General features: G+C 42.4%; 1 protein-coding gene across 1 annotated transcript; it reads left to right on the top strand.

Annotated features, from left to right (window-relative positions):
- The first annotated feature begins 6,340 nt into the window (after nucleotides 1-6,340).
- On the top strand, nucleotides 6,341-11,893 carry prdx6 (peroxiredoxin 6). The gene is made up of 5 exons (XM_029686311.2): nucleotides 6,341-6,603; nucleotides 9,267-9,423; nucleotides 10,887-11,033; nucleotides 11,153-11,299; nucleotides 11,451-11,893. The coding sequence occupies exons 1-5, from the start codon at nucleotides 6,512-6,514 to the stop codon at nucleotides 11,574-11,576; spliced, it is 669 nt and encodes a 222-aa protein (XP_029542171.1). The 5' UTR covers nucleotides 6,341-6,511; the 3' UTR covers nucleotides 11,577-11,893.
- Nucleotides 11,894-14,280: the final 2,387 nt, after the last annotated feature.

The following is a 14,280-nucleotide window of genomic DNA, read 5'->3' as shown; positions in this document are numbered from 1 at the left end:
CCTAGGAGAAAGGGTTAAATATCAGTGCTTGTGTGAAATGTTTTTTTGTCTGAATTACAGCTGTATCGACCCATTGGGAAAAATTGAACTTGGTTAAGCTTCACTAGTGTCCGTGAGTTATTTACTCAAAATTAGAACAGGTCAAAGGAATTGTCCGTAGAGCTCAGAGACAGGATTGTGTCGAGGCACAGATGTGGGGAAGGGTACCCAAACATTTCTGGAGCATTGTAGGGCCCCGAAAACACAGTGGCCTCCATCATTCTTAAATGGAAGAAGTTTGGAACCACCAAGACTCTACCTAGAACTGGCCGCCTGGACAAACCGAGCAATCGGGTGAGAAGGGCCTTGGTCAAGTAGGTGACCAAGAACCCAATGGTCACCCTGACAGACCTCCAGAGTTCCTCTGTGGAGATAGGAGAACCTTCCAGAAGGACTTATGGTAGAATGGCGAGATGGAAGCCACTTCTCAGTAAAAGGCACATGACAGCCCGCTTGGAGTTAGCCAAAAGGCACCTAAAGGATTCTCTGCTCAGATGAAACCAAGATTGAAATCTTTGGCCTGAATGCTAAGCATCATGTCGGAGGAAACCTGGCACCATCCCTACGGTGATATATAAATGGAGCAAAGTACAGAGAGATCCTTGATGAAAACCTGCCCTGCTAGAGCTGCTCCAATCAACTGTAAGTGCTGTTGTTGTGAAGTGGAAACGTCTAGGAGCAACAACAGCTCAGCCGCGAAGTGGTAGGCCACACAAACTCACAGAAAGGTACCGCTGAGTGCTAAAGCGTGTAGTGCGTAAAAATCGTCTGCCCTCAGTTGCTACACTCACCGAGTTCCAAACTGGCTCTGGAAGCAACATCAGCACAATAACTGTTAGTCGGGAGCTTAATGAAATGGGTTTGCATGGCCAAACAGCCACACAAAAGCCTAAAATCACCATACGCAATGCCAAACGTCGGCTGGAGTAGTGTAAAGCGCTCTGCCGTTGGACTTTGGAGCAGTGGAAACACGTTCTCTGGAGTGATGAATCACGCTTCACCATCTGGCAGTCCGACGGGCGAATCTGGGCTTGGCGGATGCCAGGAGAACGCTACCTGCCCGACTGCATAGTGGCAACTGTAATGTTTGGTGGAGGAGGAATAATGGTCTGGGGCTGTTTTTCATGGTTCGGGCTACCACCTCAGTTCCAGTGAAGGGAAATCTTAGCGCTACAGCATACAATGACATTCTAGACAATTATGTGCTTCCAATATTGTGGCAACAGTTTGGGGAAGACACGTTCCTGTTTCAGCATAACAATGCCCCCTGTGGACAAAGTGAGGTTCATACAGAAATGGTTTGTCGAGATCAGTGTGGAAGAACTTTACTGGCTTGCACAGAGCTCTGACCTCAACTCCATCAAACACCTCGGGATGAATTGGAACACCGACTGCAAGCCAGGCCTGATCACCCAAATCACCCATTAGTGCCCGACCTCACTAACGCTCTTGTGGCTGAATGGAAGCAAGTCTCTGCAGCAATGTTCCAACATCTGGTGGAAAGCCTTCCCAGAAGAGTGGAGGCTGTTATTGCAGCAAAGGCGGAACCAACTCCATTATAATGCCCATGATTTTGGAATTAGATGTTCGACGAGCAGGTGTCCACACACTTTAGGTCATGTAGTGTACATGTTGGCAAGTATCCAGCCAGCAACGTTCACCTGTCAGCGGCAACAGCTTTCACAGGCTCATCATTTGTACAAATACAGAAGGTAAAACACTTCATTATTTTGATAAATTGTTTCACAATTGGGTTATCAAATTTGTGTAAACTGACATTATTTTCTACTTCTTAGATGCATATAATGTCCAGGGCATAACCTATTCTGGTAGAACCAACCTGACCACTGTGTTCACCATTCTATTTCACTTCACATCTTATGATATCTTTTTGTGAAAAAAGAAAGGTGAACGCAGTGATAAGGTTGGTTACACCAGGCTAATCATAACCTCCATTGGTAATGTAATCAGTGCTCTGTGTGTGAGTGGCGTGTGTCTTTATGTGTGACAGACCAGTATCTTTGATGAGCGGCCAGGAGCTGATCCATGCTCATCAATGGGGCTCTGGCAAAGAGCCTTCATCCTCACCTCTTTCTTGCCTGTTCACCAACCGTTGTCCATGGAGAGAACAGAATTAGTTAAGTCTGACTTGTTCAAACTTCAACATAGTATATGGTAGTGTCAGGTATCACTTATCCCTAACTGCCATTGGTAATAGAACAATGACGGTGTGTATGTGTTCACAGATACATGAGATGCAGAGAGGCCTGGCACTCAACACATTCACAATGAGGTGATTACTAATATACAACACAAATGTCCAGTAATAGCAACACCCTTTTCATTCCATGTGTCACTGCTGAACTCTGCCTATATCTACAGATGGACAGGAGGTGCTTTTGCCAGACGGCAGCCTCAGTCGTTTGATGGGGAGACCATAATTGAGTAGGTTTTATCTGACCTGTTTAAACTTCAGTATTGTGCCTGTTTGTGTGTCATATATTACCAATCCTATCTGCCATAGGTAGTCGAACAGTGACTATGTGTGTATGTGTTCACAGAAACATGCATGGGGCAAACCTTGTATATTCTGCACCAAGATCAGGGAACATGGGGAAGGTAGCCCTACTACCACTAGACAAAATGCCAATAGGCACAGTATCTGTATCGGCTAGGAATAACAATGAAAGATGAAAGGTGCACATCAAATAAAATAAAATGTTATTTGTCACATACACATGGTTAGCAGATGTTAATGTAAGTGTAGCGAAATGCTTGTGCTTCTAGTTCCGACCATGCAGTAATATCTAACGCGTAATCTAATCTAACAATTTCACCAGAACTACCTTATGCACAAGTGTAAAGGAATGAATATGTACATAAAAATATATAAATGAGTGATGGCCGAATGGCAAAAACAAGACTCAGTAGATGCTAGAGTACAGTATATACATATGAGATGAGTAATGTAGGGTATGTAAACATTATATAAAGTCGCATTGTTTAAAGTGGCTAGTGATACATTTATGAGAGCGGGGTGAACAGAAAGTGCCTGTGGTTGTTGTCCTTGATGATCTTTTTGGCCTTCCAGTGACATTGGGTGGTGTAGGTGTCCTGGAGGGCAGGTAGTTTGCCCCCGGTGATGCGTTATGCAGACCTCACTACCCTCTGGAGAGTCTTGCGGTTGTTGGCAGAGCAGTTGCCATACCAGGCGGTGATACAGCCCGACAGGATGCTCTCGATTGTGCAGCTGTAAAAGTTTGTGAGTGTTTCTGCTGACAAGCCGAATTTCTTCAGCCTCCTGGGGTTGAAGAGGCGCTGCTGCACCTTCTTCACCACGCTGTCTCTGTGGGTGGACCATTTCAGTTGGTCCGGGATGTGTACGCCGAAGAACTTAACTTCCCACCTTCTCCACTACTATCCCGTCGACGTGGATAGGGGGCTGCTCCCTCTGCTGTTTCCTGAAGTCCACGATCGATCATCTCCTTTGTTTTGTTGACATTGAGTGTGAGGTTATTTTCCTGACACCACACTCCGAGGGCCCTCACCTCCTCCCTGTAGGCCGTTTCGTCGTTGTTGGTAATCAAGCCTACCACTGTAGTGTCGTCTGCAAACTTGATGATTGAGTTGGAGGCGTGCATGGCCATGCAGTCATGGGTGAACAGGGAGTACAGGTGAGAACGCACCCTTTTGGGGCCCCAGTGTTGAGGATCAGTGGGGTGGAGATGTTATTACCTACCCTCACCACATTGTTATATTAGCAGAACACTGCTTCTATGGTATAATGTAAAGGGTTGTTTGTTGTACATGGACTTGTTCCTACATTTGAAAGTTATCAAAACACTTAGTTTAGAATATATTTTTACTTATAACTCATTGTGTTCCTTGTGTATTCTTTTTCTGTAATTTTTCTCTGCATTGTTGAAGGGCATTTCACTGTTAGTCTACACCTGTTGTTTACGAAGCACGTGACAAATAAAATTCATTATTTTTTTTTATCTACATAAATTCAGCAAATGCATTCTTATTTTACTCTGTAGGCTACTGACCTATTCAAAGCTTCATCTGACATCTCACCTTACATCTGCCTGTAGTTATTTAACTCAACCTGCAGGAGGTTTGTTTGTTGTGATTGATTGTGGGAGGGGCAAGGTTCTGATAGATGGGTGTATCTTGGTGGTGGTAAGGACACCTAAGGAACACCCACATCAAACCACACTCCCAAGCTCAGGTTTGGCTTCTGTCATTGCAGCCAGCATTTCTTGAGGAGCAAGCATAGAGAATGATAGAGGCCTCTAGTGGCCAAAAGGCCATTTAGCATGGGTAGCGCTATTGAGGGATTCCACCATTTTAATGTTAACAGGGTGGGTCTTTCAACTTCATTTGCTGATCCCTCCTGGTGACCCTGTTGTAGTCATGTCCAACACCTCCTTTGGCCACATTTCCTTCCAGTTCGCTGCTGCCAATGACTGGAAGGCATTGCAAAAATAGCTGAAGTTGGATACATATTTCTCTCACTAACTTTAAACATCAGCTATCCGAGCAGCTAACCAATAGCTGCAGCGGTACATAGCCCATCTGTAAATCTACCTACCTCATCCCCATATTTTTTTAATGTACTTTTCTGCTCTTTTGCACACCAGTATTTCTACTTGCACACCATCATCTGCACATCTATCACTCCAGTGTTAATTTGCTAAATTGTAATTACTTCGCTACTATTGCCTATTTATTGCCTTACCTCCTAACGCCATTTGCACACACTGTATATGGACTTATTTTTATTTATTTATTTATTTTCTATTGTGTTATTGACTGTACGCTTGTTTATTCCATGTGTAACTCTGTGTTGTTGTTTGTGTCGTACTGCTTTGCTTTATCTTGGCCAGGTCGCAGTTGTAATTAAGAACTTGTTCTCAACTGGCCTACCTTGTTAAATAAAGGTGAAATAATAATAAAAAAAATTAAAAAACAGATCATCAGGAGGGATAAGCCAATCGTGAATAAGAAAATTGACTACTTCAAAATGGAGATTGCCTTAATGGCGCTGCCACATATGCCATAATGGCACAGATACAACGATGAGTCCTATATCTATCTCGATGGGAGCAAGCCCAAAAATGAAGCCAAATCAGAGGGTGCAGTTCCCCTTTAATTAGTTAAGTCCAGCGTTCCCTTCCAGGAATAATAATTATTATCCTCTTTGACTGTGTATTTTTGTCAGTTCTTACTTTTGCCATTAGAGAGCGATCAAATTATTTCTGGGGTTCTGTACTCTGTATTCCCGAAGTTGTTGACTGTTTTTGTGCTTGCCAGTTAGCTCGCAGTTCTCAGCTGTTAGCAGCCAATCGCTAGCTAGCAGTTTCTTACTGGCGCTAAAAAAATGGATGATAGACATCATTTTTCCCAGTCATTACTGAATGATTTAATGTAAGGAAGAAAACATTAAACGTCATAAACAATTCATTTAGACCCTGTGTTAATTTGAAACAGTTTTATTTGCTAGAATGTGTGCTGTTTCCGGCTATTAAAAGGGACAGGCGGCTATTTGAGTTTTACTGCATTGTAAATGTGTGTGGGCCTTATTATGAACAAAACTTACAGCCAGAGGTTGGTTTTTTCTATACTATGTCGTCAGAGCCAATAATAGGCTAAGTTTGCAATACCTTTTATATTAGGGCTATTAGCCTAATCTTAATAAAAATGCAACTATATAAAAATGAACTTTACACTTGTCACCTGTGCCTCGATAGGTGGGGATGATTTTAGGTATGAAACGTTGACCCCTCCCCTGTTGTCCATTCATTCATGGTGGTGTGTAGCCAAATAAATTCCCCTTTTGAAGCTGGAACAAAAATAAAAAATAAAAGGCTCAAACGCAAGTCTGCACCATGTAATGGGAAAATGGGATTTAGGGGAGATTTGTTTTGAATGCAGTCTTGTGCCACAGATGAGACAGAAATTTCACCGGATGTACAAATGTGAAACATCCGCTTGCCGTTTCAACTCGTTACCAAATATGGAAACCCAGTGGCCGCCAGTGGTGGAAGACGGAAAGAGATTTTGGACGATATTCTACATATTTTCTCATCTATTAAACATTTGATCTAGATACTGTTTTATATTCCTAAAACTACAATATGTTATAAACATAGTGGGCTAAGTTTAGTAGACTTTACCCTTTGGCAAAGTATTTTTTAAATCCCGTTGTTTAGAAGGAGTGCAAAGGCGCACATCACAGAGTAGGCGTTCCCTAACGGAAACTGTAGATATATGATAGAAAGGGCCAATAGGATATCGCTAGTTCCTGCTTGGCTTCTGCCTAGCCTGGTTTAGGTTGCATACGTTTCCTAGTTTACCCCTGTACAGTTGTTGGCGGTAACGCACTATAAATATTGGATGCAACCCTCCGTGAAACTCCACCGAAGAAGAAGAAAACAAATACTCGAAACCTTGCCCTGGAAAGAGAACCATGCCTGGGATACTGCTAGGAGACGTATTCCCTAACTTCGAAGCTGAGACAACCATCGGCAAGATCAAACTCCATGACTTCTTAGGAAACTCGTAAGTGCTACTTTTGTAGGCTAAACAAGTCAGTGTGATCACCTGCTATTACTTTGTATCTGCACTGCATCAGCGTACTCAATTGCAAACAGTAGCCTAATAATTTACTGACGGTGTATTTGTAACATTTTAATGTACAGACAATAACAGACTTGGTTGAATGTCCATTGCCACGAGCTCAGCGTGAAATTAGTCATACATTGAAGACACAAGTGTCATATAACATGATGGTAATTATAGTCGCTAAGCACCGGTCCAGGACCAGTTTCATACGAAAAGCGAAGATCTGATCCCACATCAGATCTTAATAATTCGAACATCTACCGTAGGCGAGGCTTCACGCGGGCATCGTGGGTTTATAAACAACGGTTTGTTACAAAATATGTTGTCCAAAATCCACATTCAAACACTATTTCAGACATTTGATTTGTGTATATAAACCCTTCCTGTTTAACATATACACTCTTGACCTTGCCCAGGTTTCCAGATAGCAATGTTTAGTATTGTAAAATCTACCAAAAAATAATGATTTTTTAAATTTTTTTAAAATTTCAAGTACAAATGACATATCACGTCAACATTGAAGAGGTGACTCTGGGATGCTGGTCTTCTGGGCAGTTGCAAAGAGAAAGGGATATCTCAGACTGGCCAATAAACAGAAAAGATTAAGATGGGCAAAAGAACACACACTGAACAGAGGAACTGCCTAGAAGGCCAGCATCCCGGAGTCGCCTCTTCACTGTTGACGTTGAGACCGGTGTTTTGCGGGTACTATTTAATGAAGCTGCAAGTTGAGGACTTGTGAGGCGTCTGTTTTTCAAACTAGACACTAATGTACTTGTCCTCTTGCTCAGTTGTGCACCAGGGCCTCCCATTCCTCTTTCTATTCTGGTTATAGTCAGTTTGTGCTGTTCTGTGAAGGGAGTAGTACACAGTGTTGTACAAGATCTTCAGTTTCTTGGAAATGTCTTGCATGGAATAGCCTTCATTTCTCAGAACAAGAATAAACAGAGTTTCAGAAGAAAAGTCTTTGTTTCTGGCCATTTTGAACCTGTAATCGAACCCACAAATGCTGATACTCAGCTAGTCTAAAGGCGGCCAGTTTAATTGCTTCGTTAATCAGAACAACAGTTTTCAGCTGTGCTAACATAATTGCAAAAGGATTTTCTACTGATCAACTTGGATTAGCTAACACAGCATGCCATTGGAACACAGGAGTGGTGGTTGCTGATAATGGGCCTATGTAGATATTATATTTTAAAAAATCAGCTGTTTCTAGGTACAATAGTCATTATCAATGTCTACACTGTATTTCTGATTTAAAAAATAAAATAAAAAGTATTCTTTCAAAAACAAGGACCTTTCTAAGTGACTCCAAACTTTTGAACGGTAGTGTACATCTCACTCATGCGCACATCCAGACAAACAGTTGGCTTGGTCAAAGGTTTGGCTGTTACATAAGCATGATCCAACAAACTCTTCCAAAGTGGAGGAGCAGTGCTAACAAAAGTTAACCTAACAAATCAGAATTATACCTAATGTATTCCAGTGTTTTTATAGCTCAATCATTAACATGGGCCATGCTTTTACTCCAGTATTCATGGCTATAGTTAAATAATAGAAGAATATAAAGGGGTAGGGATAACGGTTGGCACAGGGGAAGGCCCTCCAACATGGTAGATTGGGGGGGGAGGCTCTTTCTCACACACACAAATTATTATATTGCATAACTTTGGCTTTGCAAAGCCATGTGTGTGTGGTGCAGCCGGAGGGGGGACTAGAGCATTTCCTGTCTCAGTTTTAAATGATCGTGCAGAACTAGAGACCAGTTCAACTTCCCCCTCTAGGGGATTTAAGTTTCTATCGAACAGAGCAAATGATTTTAGTTTTTCTACTGCCATTGCTGTGGTCCAATATGGAGGGATGAGGAGTGGTAGAGGGAAGAATATAACTTGAAACTATTACAAGTCTCAAGATAAACTGGTTTACTGTGTTTTGTTAGGGTAGCTATTTCCTTTACTCTGTAGCTAAAAGCCTCTCATTTTGATATTTTGGCACTCTGTACAGATTAGCCAGAGATTATTCTGTTATTGCAACACCCTAACAGTCCCCCACTCAAACACTGGTGGTGCAACAGTTTTAATACATTTTCTTATAAACTATTGCCATAATACAGAATGATGTGCAAATGATTGTGGTACTTCAGTAAAAACCATTCACAATAACTGTATTGTCCTACAGAAGAACACTTGTTGCTCTTCTTTGAAAAAAAAAATATGCTAACCTCCATACTGTCCCAGTCTGACACAATGAGTGGTGGGGGAAAGGAGGAGAGTTTGTATTCCAGGACCACGTCTCTATTATTAGGATGTACTATGACACTAAAAAGGTGTGGTTCTACAAAGCATCCGTTAACATAACCTCTAGTTTTCCTGTTCTTTTCTTCACACTCTCTACCATACATTGTTGCATCATTGGTCACCCACACATTCCAGACTAGTCACATGTTTTTCAGTCTTTCCTTCCACCTTCCCTCATATAGTCAGATGGTGACACTGCCTCTCATTTAGTAAAAGTTAACTGATTAAATAAAACTCACACTTGTCTAGCCTAATGTTTTCCTCAGCAGAGACTTACTCTCCTCCCTCTCTCCTCTCCTCCAGATGGGGAATCCTGTTCTCCCACCCCCGGGACTTTACTCCAGTATGTACCACAGAGCTGGCCTGTGCTGCCAAGATCAGCAATGAGTTCAAGAAACGCAACGTCAAGATGATCGCGCTGTCCATCGACAGCGTGGCCGACCACCTCGCCTGGAGCAAGGTCTGTCTACCCCTCTCTCTGCATCCATTGCCTATGTGGTTCAAATGTAGAGAGCACATTGCATAACTACCATATGGACAGCCTCTCACACAGGTTTACTACCATATCTGAACGCTGTCAGCCATGTCTAAATCAATATTGCATGCATACACATACCCTGTGTAATCCCCCTGAGACTGCTTTAGCCTGCACAGCTGTTACACTCCATCTCAACTCCATTCACAGATGGTCATTTCTCTACAGAAATATATTGTGTAGAACATATATGTTTGTCTGTGAAGTATAACAGGGAATAGTGTTAGCTTTTTATTACATTTCTATCTGCAAGTACTGAATGTTTTACCTCCCTTAAAGGCCTCTCTTGGGTCCAACAGGGGAACGAGTTCCTCTGGACTGCCAAATTCTCAAGTCTTACACTGGAGCATTGGTGATTGGACAAATGGCTTGATTGCTAGGTTACAGAAGCACTACCCCCCCTCCAAAGTTCTCAACAAATTGTTTGGGATGAAAAGTTAATCTCTGAAGTTCACTGAACCAATTAATCCCACCCCCTTATATACACACGCACACACCCACCTCTGTCTGAACCTGTGTGACTAATGGCAGCCTTCCTTCCCACAGTGAGGTGTATTAGTTTTGTCTGATGTCCAGTTTTTGATTAGACCACACCAGCCATTACACTGCTGTCTATACTTCTGTAATCTCGGTTAACCCAGAACTAAAGTATCACATAATTGGTCAGCTGCTCGATTTAAGTTCTGGGTCCATCCACGTTAAGAGAAGAGTTCAAGAAATGCTAGAAAAAGGAGCGGAACTGGAACGAGGAGCTCCACCTTCGCTCTTTGCAAGTTACGGGCCGAATGTACCCTCCCCTTCCGGAATTTAAAAGATGCTAAAACCTGCGAAATCTGTCCAAATAACCACTAACGAAAAACCCAAACACAGGAACTGCTGCTGCTCTTATTTTGCGCATCCATTCAGTCCCAACAGATTCTCTCTGTTTACACACAGAATCTTTCCACGAGATTAACACTGCTGCTGTGAACACCAACTATCTCTACCATTTTAACATTTCTTTACAACAGATATAACTACCCAGACTAATGGCCCCTTTTTTCAATAATATTCACCCTGGCCACAACCTGCTCTAGCCCAGTCAACCTGACTGTTGTCTGTGAAAGACCTGATCTGAGCCACTCAGATCAGAGTCCGTGGTCGTCACAGGGTCAGGTTCTTTACAGATTATAGTTCTCATTGCTGTATATTATACTACATTCAGTCACTGATTCTGCTGTTTGTAGTTCACATCATGAAAACAGGAGAGTGAGTTACTGAGCAAAGCAAGGACACGTTTACTCTATCAGTTGTAAAGGCGTCACTGTTGAAAATCACAGCCAGTAAAGGTGACACTGCCCCCTGCCCTGATCATCACTGACCCCTGACCTCTCTCCCTCTGTCTGTAGGATGTGATGGCGTTTAACAGTGATGGTGCGGACTCTCCCCTGCCCTTCCCCATCATCGCTGATGATAAGAGGGAGCTTTCAGTTCAGCTGGGCATGCTGGACCCTGATGAGCTCGACAAGGATGGCATTCCCCTCACTGCACGCTGTGTGAGTATGAGGTCACAGACACATCCAGGAGATGTAAACTGCAACATTTTTGCTGTAGAAAATGAAGCTCAAATTGGTGTTTTGTTTATAAGACTCCTCTCCTTCGGTCCCTCCCCCAGGTGTTTGTGATTGGTCCAGATAAGAAGATGAAGCTTTCAATCTTGTACCCTGCCACCACTGGAAGGAACTTTGACGAGCTGCTCCGTGTCATCGACTCTCTGCAGCTCACCGCTCTCAAGAAGGTGGCCACACCTGTCGACTGGAAGGTACACACACACACCACACACACCCCTGTTGATTGAAAGTTAGTCACATCTTGATATTAGACCACTTGAAAACGTCTGACGAACTTAAACTAGATGTACCATATTGTTTTATTACTTCATATTTTTCTCTTTCTCTCCCTCACTCTCTCAGCCTGGTGAGAAGTGTATGGTTATTCCCTCTCTCTCTGATGCAGAGGCTGCTGAACTTTTCCCCAATGGCGTCACCACCAAAGAGCTGCCTTCTGGAAAGAAATACCTCCGCTACACACAGCCCTGAGCTGTGGGGGGGGGGGGGGGGGGGGGGGGGGGGGGAGACACACAAAGTCGTCCCGGACACAACCCAAAGCCCAGATAGGCCCACTGCCAAAGTATCAGCACATAGTAGTTCTATCGTTAGAGGACTTATAGCGTAACCAATCATCCCTTCAAGAGTCTTGTAGGTTTTGATGCACTAATTAAAGTATCTCACAACTTACATATTCAGTAAGCATCCATTAATCCATTCATAGTAATGTCTTCTGAGGAGCAAGGCTTTGACATGAACTTAGCATTGTACAGTGTTACTACCCCAATAAACACACTTTTGGAAGACTACTGTGGTGGTTATGATTATTTATATATATATATATATATATATTAGTTCTGCTTCAATACTTAGAAAATGCATCTTTCCTTCCAGTAACTGAATGTTAACTTTGCTTTCAATTGAATTATTTTGAGTTTAAAAAAACTTGCACCGATCACATCTAATCTACAGATCAGTGTTGACCTCACTGAAGGAAAGAAGCATCTGTTTGACCAGAATACAAACTGGAGGTAATTGCTTCCTGTAAGGATTATGTGCATCAGATAAGAGCAGAGGCCTTAGAGAATAATGGACAGTGTTTTGGTTTAGTACTTGAGTCCCAAAAGCCAAGGGGCCTAATTTATAAACTGTAAGAAACAAGTCTGTGCATAAACCATCAATGGGATAATTTCCACCCAAATTGGGAGATTTACCAATATGAATGTTTGCTTAAGTGCATAAATGTATGCATGGCCATCGTGCATGTGCCAAGTGGTAGAATAAGGGAACTACTTGTCAAGCATAGCATTGAGTAATAATTCAAAATCCTTTATCGATTTGTGAATTCATACATCTTGACATGCTATATAATTCGACCACATTGCGTTTAACAAAAATCCGTATAAAGTACAGTAATTTGTTAAATGAGAGGTACGTGTGAAAGTTTTATCAATGTTGAAATACTTTAGACTCAGCGATTGCTCTGATTTGGCACACGTTACATTTTGCGAAGAGCGTGTTTTTTTATTTTTTATAGATCGATGTGGCTTTATCTGCAGAAAGCATCGGATCATTTCCAAAAACTACCTTTTTGCGAGGATTTAAGACCTACTTTCAAAAAGCAAACTTATGCCATTCCGCTGCACATCTAAGTGCTATCCCGCGCGGCTCAGTTGGTAAAGTGGTAGAGCACGGCACTTGCGACGCCAGGGTTGAGTTATATTCCCACGGGGGACCAGTACAAAATTGAAAATGTACACACACTACTGTAAATCGCTCTGGATAAGAGCGTCTGCTAAAATGTCTCCACCCTCGGGTATTTGACAATAGGCAAGCTCCTGCTGAAAAGTGCCTATCGGCATCTCACAGCCCTCGATGAGCCAATGTTTTGGATGCAATCATCAGTAAAACGATCAGTAACGTACCATTGCACAACAAGTTGAAGTCAAGAGGGATTTATTTGCCATTATGCCATCAATGGGTTCCCAAATACGAACGGACCAATAGACGGACCCCACATCGACATTACAATCACCATCCCAAAACGATTTCAATTATGTGAACAGAAAAGGCTTCCACTCTTTATGTACAGGTGATAGGTTATGTGATGCGCAAAAGACGCTACTGAATGTGGTGGCAATAGTCAGGTGGAACACATGACTAGTTCATTCTGCAGAACAGCAATGTTGGGAGCTGTTGAGGATGGATGGCTTAATGGTGAGTGTTGTCTACTATATTTGCCATTGGTAAAGCAACTTCATGGTCCTCTCTTTGTAGCTACAACTGAGCGAGCCAAATAAAACCTTTAGGCTGTACTCAATCTCTGGCACTTGCACCTCTATTTCAGTCTTGAGTTTTTGGTAGCTTTGTTTAGTTGCACCGTCTACGCAATTTTGATGTGGCCCCAGAAGGTTTAGGTGGGTTCAAGCACCCCAAAAGGTAAGGAACATTGCTGAAGAGCTGTTGTTGAGACACTGTGCTGAAACCCTCCAATGCTTTACTCTATTTTACCAACAGATGGCAGTACATCTACGGTAATGTAAACGAGGACTACAGCGCCATGGGGAGATTCTCATTTGGAAAACCGTCCTCTCTTCGACTCCTCCATACTCTCCTCCGTGACCTGGAAGCAGATAAGTGGTCGAGTGGCCAAGGGGAGTATCAATTAGTAAATAGGCGAACACAGGTGTGTCCCTACCTCCTCCCACTGAGGAAGCAAATGCCCAGAGTCCATTGCAGAACAGTTTTGACATATGCCTCATCCTCTTTGAATCGGCTGTTGTTTACTTGGTGGAGAAAAGTATGCACATATATAAAAGGGATATGCTACTTATCCCTTTATCTATAAAATGTCTACCACAACTAGCTAAATGTAATTTTACAACTACACATTTAAAATGGGAGTCCACCCTTGTAAACATAATTTGCATGATGCCACATGAGTGAAGGAGTCTCAATTCAAACAAGTGCATTTGTTTCTATATTTTCGTTCCCCTCCTTCTCGGTTACCATGGACATTTTTCAAAAGGAGACGAGGGTAGAACGGAGGAGTTGAGCAAACCAATTGAGAATCTCCCATAGATGGCTACAGTACACTAGAGTTTGTCTTGGATTTAGTTTGAGATTGTAAATTGTAATTGTAATAAAAACATAGTTTAGAACTCAATGGTTTTGCTTTGTTTCCTGGGAAAATACT

The sequence above is a fragment of the Oncorhynchus nerka genome, linkage group LG17 (genome assembly GCF_034236695.1).
Source record: "Oncorhynchus nerka isolate Pitt River linkage group LG17, Oner_Uvic_2.0, whole genome shotgun sequence".
Lineage (NCBI taxonomy): Eukaryota > Metazoa > Chordata > Actinopteri > Salmoniformes > Salmonidae > Oncorhynchus > Oncorhynchus nerka.
This window is presented reverse-complemented; position numbering and strand designations above follow the sequence as displayed.

Coding starts and splice junctions, on each gene's coding strand:
- prdx6 (XM_029686311.2), top strand. CDS start 6,512: ATGCCTGGGATACTGCTAGGAGACGTATTCCCTAACTTCGAAGCTGAG. Junction 6,604..9,266: donor CATGACTTCTTAGGAAACTC/GTAAGTGCTACT, acceptor CCTCTCCTCCAG/ATGGGGAATCCTGTTCTCCC. Junction 9,424..10,886: donor ACCACCTCGCCTGGAGCAAG/GTCTGTCTACCC, acceptor CTCTGTCTGTAG/GATGTGATGGCGTTTAACAG.